The 11063-nt window shown below is 40.6% G+C and overlaps 2 protein-coding genes across 2 annotated transcripts; one reads left to right on the forward strand and one right to left on the reverse strand.

Annotated features, from left to right (window-relative positions):
• The first annotated feature begins 306 nt into the window (after window positions 1-306).
• zgc:162608 (uncharacterized protein LOC100037332 homolog) lies at window positions 307-2968 on the forward strand. Its single transcript, XM_040131152.1, has 3 exons — window positions 307-527; window positions 609-702; window positions 837-2968. Exons 1-3 carry the CDS (start codon window positions 479-481, stop codon window positions 1693-1695), a joined length of 1002 nt encoding a protein of 333 aa, XP_039987086.1. The 5' UTR covers window positions 307-478; the 3' UTR covers window positions 1696-2968.
• On the reverse strand, window positions 2178-6783 carry LOC120792194 (zona pellucida-like domain-containing protein 1). The gene is made up of 11 exons (XM_040131264.1): window positions 6718-6783; window positions 5226-5358; window positions 4761-4987; window positions 4430-4620; window positions 4198-4270; window positions 4011-4108; window positions 3793-3876; window positions 3523-3694; window positions 2814-2913; window positions 2682-2705; window positions 2178-2575 (listed from the first exon to the last, which is right to left on the reverse strand). The coding sequence occupies exons 1-11, from the start codon at window positions 6781-6783 to the stop codon at window positions 2448-2450; spliced, it is 1296 nt and encodes a 431-aa protein (XP_039987198.1). The 3' UTR covers window positions 2178-2447.
• Window positions 6784-11063: the final 4280 nt, after the last annotated feature.

Here is an 11063-nt window from a genome sequence, read left to right on the forward strand (position 1 = left end):
TTTGAGACTTTATCTTAAAGTGGTGCATCCCTTTTGACATTTCCTTAAATCAATTCTGCAAAATTGCTGCTAAGTTTTATGAAGCAGTGGCATGGCATCACTCTTTGTATGTATGTCTGTGTGAGTGTGAGTGTGTGTGTATGTGTGTTGTTCTCTCTGTGTATATGTATGTTGTGTTCTGTCATGATTGTGACCCTCCACGTGTTGACTGTTGACACAGGCAGAGTTTGGGCAGCCGCTCTGATAACAAGGACCTTTATAAGTCAGATGAGGAGAGAAGTCACTCTGCAGACCCCTGATCCTCAGGTAAAGGCAGCCACTTTTTCACATATATTCTTGTCCTCTGTTTTAGACTGAGAGGGAAATGTATGTAGAAGAACTTTTAAATAACTGGAAGTGTTCGGTATTTAGTAATTGTTCATTCTAGTGTGAAATTCTTACGTATATCTCAAATCTGTCCCTCCACAGAAAGATAAAAATGCATCTGAAAGTCATGGTCTTTGCCCTGTCATTCTTGACAACCTCAGGTATATATTAGTCCTCAAATATTATTTATCCTTTATTTTGCAAGTGCGTTTTTTTTTCATGTCTGATTTCTTTGTCTATAGCATACCTACTCCGCCGTAACACCCGGGAGGCAACCTGGACTGATTCAAAGGCCAACCAGGCTCATGACAAGTTGGAGCCGACTAAGAATGTGGAGTAAGTTGACCAAATCAAGTATTTTAAACCAGCTGAATACCTGAAATACATTTGCTTCAATACACTCAAGTCAAGGGGAATGTTTGAATTGTCAAACGCTTTATAATGGAGTGCTTCTGTCTGTCTTTACAAAGTAAGATCTACAAGAGCTACATAGACGGCAGTAGCCTTTACAACCAAGAAGGTGATGGCAACAAAAACCCTGTGGCCGAGGAGATGCGGTGCAAACTCAACATGGAGTCGGAGCGTCTTCGTACCCGTCTGCGCCAAGAACTGGCTGAGCTGCAGGAGAGGTTGTCCCCATCTCCAGCCCACCTCAGCTCCACCCTGGCCAGCATGAGGGAGCGTTTGGCTCCTCTCACCCAGCAGCTCCAGAGCTCTCTCAGCAGCAACACCCAGGATCTGTGCAACCAGCTGAGCCTCTATCTGCAGGGCCTGGAGACAGCAGAGGCCCAGGCAGAGGCCAGTCCAGCTCTCTACCAGGAAGCCCTCCACTGGATGTCACTAGCCCTGGAGCAGAGCAGCTCCAAGCTGGCAGATATCATCAGCGACTTTCATACTAAAACGGTCGGGGTGATCGAACATCTGAAAGAGATCAGTGGTAGTGAGGAAGAGGCAGCCAAGTCAGAGCTCTGGCAGGTGATGAGCTCCAGGTTAGGACAGGAAGTGAGTTCACTGAGGGTGGAGACACAGAACAGGGTGGGGGCTCTCAAGACAGAGCTTGCTGCTCTGCTACAAACTGAACAGCCTCTTAAGGCTGAAGTGACAGCCAGTATGGAGTGGTTCTGCCAAAATGCAGCCTTGCAGAGCCAAGTGTTTCAGGCCCGAATGGAGAAACTGTTTCAAGGGCTGGAAAAGGAGCTGGAGGTCCAGAAAGCCTCCAGCCTGTCTCCATCTTCTTCCTCCTCGTCCATACAGCCAGGTGGCTCTTTGCAGGAGGACTTCTCAGTTAAACTCTCTGCTCTGATCCAGGACATTCTGCACTCAGTGTAGCGACAGAGACACCTGTATATTTTTGTAAAATATTAATCAACTGCCATCATCAAAAGTGATTCTTGTCCATGAATTTGTTTTTTGTTTTCCGCTGTACCAGCCAAGTAAGTAGCCTGTAAATATTTAAGAATGTATGGATCTGATTGATGTATTTGTTTCATTCTATATGTGAATGAGTTTATTTGTCAGTATACGTTTATTGTACCATGTAAAAAGAGAATAAAGTTATTGTTGATGATACAAATTACCTTTTGCTATTTTTTAATTATGTCATCAACCACAAAGAGACACGCCAACCTGATTTTAAACTTTATTTTGAATCTGTACAAAACATATATTCAGTATTCGAATTTGCTCAAAAATACGTTTTAAGCAATGCAATTGAGACTCTGTACAAGATAGAGAGATACATAGATAGATAGATAATAGAAAAGTAAAGTTATACTTTCATAAAATATTAAAATTTCTCTGTTCTTTAGTTGCTGCCATAGTTAATATTTGTTTTTTTTACACATTGTTCAGGCTTAACAGTTCCTTCATTGCCAGTAAATGACTACTGAAAGCAGATGCAGTGAGTATAGACAGGAAAAGTTACCAGAATATTTGTTTGGTTTCAATACTCACCTGACTAGAACATTTGGTTATTACTGAAAAAATCCCAACATTATCAGATTTTATGAGGTATGAGGTGACGAGGCAAAGACAATTTGCCACTCAATCTGTCAGTCAAAGGAATGAGGTATTCCTCCCACTCAATAAAACTTCTTCAGGACGAACCAGCCACCCAGAACCAGCAAGGCAGCAGCGGCCGAGCCAAACACCACCCCCACCACCAGGCCCGTCACGCTCACATCGTCCCTCTCTGATGCCATGTCATTACCTGATGCACGCAGGGGGAGATTAGTGGAGATTACTTTTGGAGTTGACCAAATCTTCCAACATTAGGGTGTATTTTTGGATTTATGACATGATTAAAGCATACTCACTGTAGGCAGCTGCATAGGGCCTGTCTTTAGTGAGGGAAGATAAGAGAGTCGCTGAAAAAGTTTATCATGATGATGTTGTTTGAAAATCACAGGAAAAAGTATAAAGGTATATATTTTTTAAATAGGTCAAACCTTCTCGAGCTGTGTAAAGAGGTCCAACTGAAACAGTGGCTGATTCTCTGCTTTCTACTCCGAAAGGAGTCAAGGATCTTTTTCTTCTGGTATTGCAGGCCTGAAAAACAACAAACAGTTTGAACTATGTCATATAATGTAACACTATTGCTTTTCAATACAAATTTTAAGCTTAAGAATTAATATGTGATTTATTTGTTTTAGTGATACTTTCTTTTTTTTTTTTAAACCCAAAAAAAGACTAAAAGGAGGTGCCCTTATGGCCTAGGGGTTTAAGGTGCCAACTATGAACCACAACATCCCTGGTTTGAATCTGTCCAAAAGACTTTTGTTGCATTTGTTGACCATCTCTCTCCCTAGATTTCCTGTCATGTCCCTAATATCAGCTATCTAAACTACTGTTATGCCACCTATTTTTGTGTGTATTGAGTCTTTTCTTGTGGCTTTGAATGTGACTTATTGTCTGCTCAACACTGTGGACAGAGAATTTTCTATTTCTATCAAATATTTTTATTTCTATTTTCGTACATTTCCTAAAATACAGAAAGCAGGTAAGTTAAATGCATGGCGATAAATTGTATCAGTGGAATCTTTGCACCAGAAAAACTGCCATGGGGTACCTTTGAAAGTTGCTTTACTAAACTGTGTTTCCGTTACTTCCCCTGATGCCTTTAAAGTAAAAGCATTTGCTCTTGACTTCTCAACTTACAGACAGCAGCTCTTGGCATTTGCTGGGCTCGCAGAGTCTCAGTATGCAGTGCAGATAGATGCTGGACTTTGCCTGGTCACGGTGCTGAACAAAGCGGAAGGCCTCAAAGTTGAACCGGGCAATCTTGGAAAGTCCATTGCTTGCCACAGACGTCCTTTGGTCCACTGAACATCTAGTCGAGACCAGAGTTATTTAGTATATACATTAAAAAGTCATGTGAAAGTCCCCCCCCCATGTATGAAGCAATGCTAAGGGCGTGTGCTTCCTTACCCAGTGAAGAAGTTGTGCTGCTCACTGTGCGACATGTTGTAAGGAGTGGGAGTACTAAAGCAGTGATCCAGCAGTACATGGAAACTGAAAACAGGAAAGTGGGCCAATGAGTTACTGTTTGCCACAGGGATACACTGTGCTCACTTTTACTTCAATATTTGTTTTCTAATAAACAAATTTACTATGAGCATCTCTTCATCCAAATGGGCTTTACTTACTTCCCCGTGAGGTTAACAGCCTTGACCTCCACATAGACCCTGGTTCGTAGCTCAAGTCCTGTGGAAGGTACCACTAAAGGATAGCCATAGTGAGAGTCCTGGAGAAATAAGGCATAGAGTAAAATGAATCAAGAGAGATAGCTCTGAAGTGTATCTAAATCATTTGAATGCCAGCACCTGTACCTACATTAAAAATAGCCATTTTTAGTGTATCAATGAAGGTTCCATTATTATCACTGGTCGCCACCGAGACTGAGGAGCTAAAAATTCATGGGAACGGATGCAAAAGAGAGAAAAAAAACTTTCAGATTTACTGTATGTACATGTCAGCTTCATGTGTTACCTCGGTTAAAACCCAAGAGGATAAATTTACAACTTGCCTAAATAATTGCAAAAAGTAAGGATTCCCAATTACTCACGCCACAATCTCTGTGTTGTTGATCAGGTACTCCAGCGGGTAACGGCAGGAGAAATGATAGTAGAGGTCTGTGGAATAGCTGATCACCCCCTGGTCAGATCTGGGTGTGTCAATGTACCCTGTGATGATAACTGACTGGATACTTAGGAAGTTGCTGAAGGGACCTGTGGGATCCGGAGTCTCATCCACAATCTGAAAGAGACAGGAAAGCTCCTTATATACAGGCCAAATAATTCTACATAAAGGATTGTCCATCTAACATCCAGATATGTGTCATTTTTCTTCCTCATCTCTCAACATTATTCAGCATCTTCTACCAGAAACCTTCTGACCTGCAGAGACTGGCGACAGGGGTTATCCAGACTGTGGTTAACAGGAAGCTGGTAACGGATGATCGGAGGGTCCGCACTAGTGTCGACAGAGCCCTGGCACTCTGTATTGTTGTGGTTCCCGTTCAGAGCCAGGTCCGTGGTGTTGAAGCCTGCCCACTGAGCTGTGCACAGGTTGATCTCCAGGGTGATCATTCTGGTGCCACAGTCAACTGTCAGGTCCGAGTTGTCTATGAAAGAGGGTGACAGAGAAACCGAGGAGATTTAAATGATAGATCTGGTTTATGTTTTTTATTATTGTGAGATATTTTTTCCATTGGAAACATTAAGGGAAAATTAATATGATTATCTAGTTGCTGTGATGAAACGAGAAAAAGTCCATAACATTAGGCAGGCAAAAAACTCACCACAAATAGTACTCATATAAAACAAAATGATCTGACTCAGTGAAAGTTATAGTTAACCTACCTGGGGTCCTCTCATACTCAGAGGAGCAGTTGTAGAGACACAGAGCAGGCTGCAGGAGCACAACCAGCAGAGGAAGACAAAGTGAGAGAGTCATGCTGTCTGGAGAAGGCTCAGTCAGACTGATAAGTCCTGTCTTTATATGGAGGAAAAAGAACAATGTTAACAATAAAAAGGAACAATATAACACTATAATAATATTTTCAACTGAGTCAGAGCAGATGCACCAAAATGCTAGTGATTATTTTTTTAAAAACATGAATCAGTAAAAGTACAATTTTTATGTGAGTATAATTTGCGTTATCAAATTGTTTCATTTTTTTTGTGCCTATATGACATTGTTGATATGTCAGTTTTGCACTAATTTATAATCCCTAAAATGTTGCAATTTAAAATCAATGAATTTCAAATAGAGGCCTATGTAACAACCTGAGGAGGGTCTTACCTTGCTGGTACCTGAGCAGGTGTTTGTCACAGATGTAGTCATGCAATGTGACTTTTATATCATTAGACACCTAAAACCATGGAGGTGTGACTCTCAAGACCTCCCTTCAGCTAATTATAGACCCCTGTGTACACACAGACACAATTACCCACACTTTCTCCATGTTTCTGCAGTGACTTCTCGATTAAACAGCGGCAGCTCCTGTCAGGGATAACTGTCAGATCTTCACTGGGCAGAGTAATGTGTCAGTGGGTTTTGACACAGATCCCCCAGGCTAAGCACAACTGCTGTCTCACATTTCCCTCTATCAAAAAAGATGATTATGAATGGAGGTGAAAGTTAAAGTTGTTGGCTGGCTATGCAGAGGCAAATGAGGTTCGAACTTGGATTCAATGTACATATGTATTGGTATTGATTTCCTCCACATTTCATGCTTTTTCTTTTGCTAGATTCAGGGAACTCTACTAAAACCCTGCAGGTCCTGGATTAGCACGATTGAAATACTGTTGGTAAAGCAATAACGTGAAAGAGAAATGACTAAAAACATACAGAATGACTGTATTCCTAACTGAGATACTGTATTGTGTTCTATATTAATCACAAGTCAATATTCAGAACCAAAAACTTCAAATCTTTTCAATCTCAAAAGGCAGACATACATTTTTCAAGAGGTAAAAATCACTGTGTAGTGATGCATTGCCTTGAGAAATGAATGAAACACCATGAATACTTGAAAGGTGATCATGCTTGCCACAAGCTATGAAGTACTCAGCCAACCAGGAGTAACCTTTGTTAATTTCCCCTTGCATGTCAAACCTCACCTCTATTGTCTCTATAGAGCTCTATTGGCGGTAGTCTATATAGCTATCGGCCAGAACTGTTACTGCTCAACTGAGAAGCCCCCATTGTCCCTCAGAAACACAGAATGAAAAGGAGTACCAGTGTTTTTGCCAAAGTGCCCATGGTGAGAGAAGACATTTGTTACACTATCTCCAGATGCGTCAGTCTTGTACAATCTCTTCGGTCCTCGCCTGAGTCCGAGGACGTTACCTCCCAGGACACCTGTTCGGAAACATCTTGTTGGCCATTCTTTTGCACTCTAATCCCATTCTCCATTTCGCTTTCCTATAATCCCTCTTGGCTGGAGGGTCAGAGGTAATTGCAGGTTATGTAATGGTCTCTGGACATGATGTTCACCTGTCCACAGGTTGATGGTTCAGAATAAACGACAAATAATAATAATAACTAAATGAAATAATCATGTAAACTGCTAATAGCACATAGTTTATAAAAATGTAAAATTTTGCTCCCCAGTGAAAACCATGAATCTCCAATTTTAGCGATTCTGATATATAAACTGAAGTATTAAGTGTTCCTTTATGGAGTGGGAAAATTATCCCACTTCTGGTAAGATAAAGAAATTATTTACGTTTTTTTTTAAATATGCATCCTCACAAAGCTAAAAGCATGGCTAGCATTTTTGAGATGCATGGTTGACATAGGATAGCAGCAGTATGTGAATTTTACTGAAAAAAAAGAAATATAATAGCACATGAAGGCTACATCAATACATTATTAATAGAATAGCACAGAACAGGGTAGAAATTAATCATACAGTCACCATTCTGTTTAATAGGGAGGCTAAAGTTTAAAGTTAGAGAGACCAGATTGCCATGATTATTATGTCAGTGTGCTGCGGTAATGATTAGTGCAAATCTTTACTGGGTCCTTTCACCAAGCAGTGAGTTGTCACTGACATACAATCACATTAGGGAACAATGAAAACAAGGCCCTGGGGAGGAGACAGATTTAGTTTTGGAAGAAAGAGGATACACTGGGAAGCTTGTGAGGAGACGGTATTGTACGCTGCGGGGATGTACAGTAAAGCAGATCATTAGTGCAGCTAATGACCCCTCAGGGCGCGAATATCACATAAACTGAGTAAATATGTTTCGTGCAACCGTCCTAAGTTGCAGAGGAGTTTTTGTCTATTCTGCCTACAAGAGAAGGTGTACAGTGTTTACTTGTGTAGCAATAATTAGCAAAATACATAATGCTGAAGAAAAAGTTCAATTCTGCTACTCACATTTATAAGCATTTTTTGGACTTTTCTCTAATCTTTGCTTTTTTGTGAAATGCAGGATAATTTGAACAGTTATTTATGTGAAACCCTGTGAGAAATGTAGAGGGGAAATGTCCCTGGTGGAACTGCTAACAACTTGAAACAAGAGTAGGTGCCACAGCTAGATACACAACTAGATTTTTAATAAGCAGTCACAAGTCAAAAAGATTGGGAGCCATTGGTTTAATCTTTAATGTGTTGTATTTTATAAGCTGATCATATGTGATTTTAAAGTCTTAAATCGTAAATATAATGACAAACTCCTAGCGCCAGATAAATGTAGCGCAGTAAAAGTACAATTACATTACCTCAAAATTGTACGTAAGTACAGTACTTGAGTAAATGTACTCAGTTACTTTCCATCACTGGAATCATTGGACAACAACTGATTCATTTCAAAAGTGAGTGGGAGATGGTGTTCTACCTTATTTCATGAGCAGTTTGGTGTCATCTGCTGGCCAACACCAAACAGAGCTCAAATGCCTCGTTGTTCTCTGGGTCTAATTGACTCGTGATTTACTAGTGCTGAAGAGTGCAAGCCAAGAGAAACAACGTCCTCCAAGATGTACAAATGATCTGGCATAAACTAAGACACAAAAACAAAGTCATCCACAGTCAATAGAAAATCCTGTTTCTCCCTGCACCATGAGACCAAAGCCCCACTACCACCCAACTGCTCCAGGGCCCCGAAAGCTCTGGGTTTACCGAATGTTAACAGTTTTGTGCTAATTTAACTGAAAATCTGTGTGACAATATACCCCACTTAAACTAAACATGACAAGGGCCTTGTGGTGGATCCTGATCTTGAGGTGCTGAATGAGGGTCAGTGTTTTAAAATCTAGTCTTAGAAGCTTTATTTTTCTTTTTTTTTTTTTTTTAAATTATTCCGTGTTTAATTAAATTACCACATAGCAAATCTAGGTCCAGGTAGTATTCTGGCAGATAAAAACTGCACACATTACACCGAGAGTGAAAGAAAAAAGGGGGTAATGTTCGTAACAGACAGTCACAGCTCTTAATCATATGACAGACATTTGCATGCACCGGCCAATAATCAAATGAATCTTAGAGGCTTTGAAACTCCAAGTTAAGGAAAAAATCATTCACACGTGAAAAGCGTCCAGAGGCGCAGTCTGTCAACAAGACGCCCACACACAAGTGTGTCTGTCAGAAGAGAGAAACAGCGAGACAGAGAGATGGCCCGAAGCCAGGTAGTAGACAACAGAGATACACACAGAAAAACAGCCTGTGACTGTCTGTCCTCTCTCAGCTCTCCAGAGAGGAGGTGGTGTTCATTACTCTGCCTCCAAGGTCGTCTGTTGACGGCTGTTATTAAAATGATACAACACAAGAGGAGGATAAACCGCTGCCTTTGGTTAGGTGAAAGCTGACTTTGAGTGTGATGAGTCTATGTGTGTCTTTTTATGTCTTGTAACAACTTCTCCAGATTTACATCTCACAGCATATCTCCATCAAATATTCAACCCATCATCCTTTTTTGTTTAATTGTTTTTTGCCCTCTGTTTTTTTCAATTTTCTATTACAAATCTTTTCTGTTACATTATATATACATTTTTCCTTCTCCCATGCGCATTTTCTACATTTGTAAGTTTCAAAACGCGGATGTTGCTGACTCATGTATCAACCAAAACGTTCCCTCATACAAATCTTAAACAGCTGTATTTTACTGCACATCGTTCAGCGCTGTGTTTAGAGCGTGTGCTGCTGTATGTTTTAAATTGGGAGGTGTGTGTGGTTTAATGGCAGTATAGCAGTATGGTATTTAGTGTGTGTAAACCTGGCATGTAACCTTTGTAAAGATAAGGCAGTAATTTTTTATTTTGGTGAGAGTAAAGTTTTCAGTAAGTACTGTATTGATACCACGTTTGTTGGGGAAATGGGAGGTTTTTAGCGAACTAGTTGTATAGTTTGGTGAAACATGTGATCTTGGGGTTTATTTAGAAGGTTGTGTAGGCAGAAGAGAAAAACAGTAGCAGCTAATAAGTAGATCAGGGTCAAAATCTCCCATAGGGGGTCAGCTGGGTTGATATTTGGTGACCGCAAAGGCCAAAGCATATGATTCACATCGCTTTCATACTCGTCAAACCATTCAGTTTCTAATGTAGCCCCCATGTGCTGCACCATTTGCTGCGATAGTGCTGAAAGGGAGTCCAATAAACTTACCACATGAAAAACGCAGACAAATATTGCAGTCAACCTCGTTTAAATGAAACAAGTGCTGGCTGAATTCAAACATACTGTAGTTGTACTACAGTATGTACTGCCGTAGCTTTAGCCTGTTTAACGAGAACGGATTCGGGTCGGGAATACAAACAGCAAGGTTTTTAAGGCAACAACAGCCACATAAACAACAACAACAACAAAGAGTACATTCATTCAGCCACAAGTGAAGCAGGCCACCATTTACCCTGTTTGCCTCAGTCTTGCGGGAAAAGTTTCATTCTGAGGATGTTGCTGTATCAGGCAGTGTAAAAGGATTTATTTTTTGTTGCCTAACCTACATGACTGCTCCAAACTTTCACAACCATTCATATTGTGGGAATTCAGCCGCAATGCCCTGAAACCAACCCAGCGCACTGAACAGGAAGTACGGTTCTGAGAAAAAGAAAAAAAAGCCCTTTCCCCTTCCTCCGCTGCATGTTTTCCTGCTCCACGGGCAATCTCTCTCTCACACTCTCTTCCTCTTTATCTCTTACTCTGTCCCTATCTCACTTCTTGTCCTTGCTTTGTTGCTCGTTGCATGGTATTTTCACAACGTGGTCTGAGATTTCTTTCAAATACTTTGGCTTGTTTTATTGGAGACTTGGATGTTTCTGTTTTGTTTTTTGTTTTTGTTTTTGTTTTTTGTTTTTGTTTTTAGATGTGAGATTTACCGGCCACATCAGACATGTGATCAATAAACTTAGCCCTATCACAGCACACGACTTCAGCATGTTTATCAAACAAAGAGAAGGAAAAACTGACTTGTACTTTTAACACGGACCATTATGGTTTTTGAAGTCAGCCCTGTTGCTGTTTCTGCTTGCTCACTTCATTTTCTCCTCCGAGCTATTTTCCCCCAGACAGCACTCAATCAATGTGTGTGTGTGTGTGTGTGTGTGTGTGTGTGTGTGTGTGTGTGTGTGCGTAGTGGAGTCAGAATGAGAGATTTTCATTCTTTATTTCATTACAGGGAGCGTGATACATAGTGTAAGCACAAAGAACTCTATTGATTCCACTTTAATGACATTACTATATGTGAAATGGGATTAAA

This window comes from Xiphias gladius, chromosome 7 (genome assembly GCF_016859285.1).
Source record: "Xiphias gladius isolate SHS-SW01 ecotype Sanya breed wild chromosome 7, ASM1685928v1, whole genome shotgun sequence".
Taxonomy (NCBI): Eukaryota; Metazoa; Chordata; class Actinopteri; order Istiophoriformes; family Xiphiidae; genus Xiphias; species Xiphias gladius.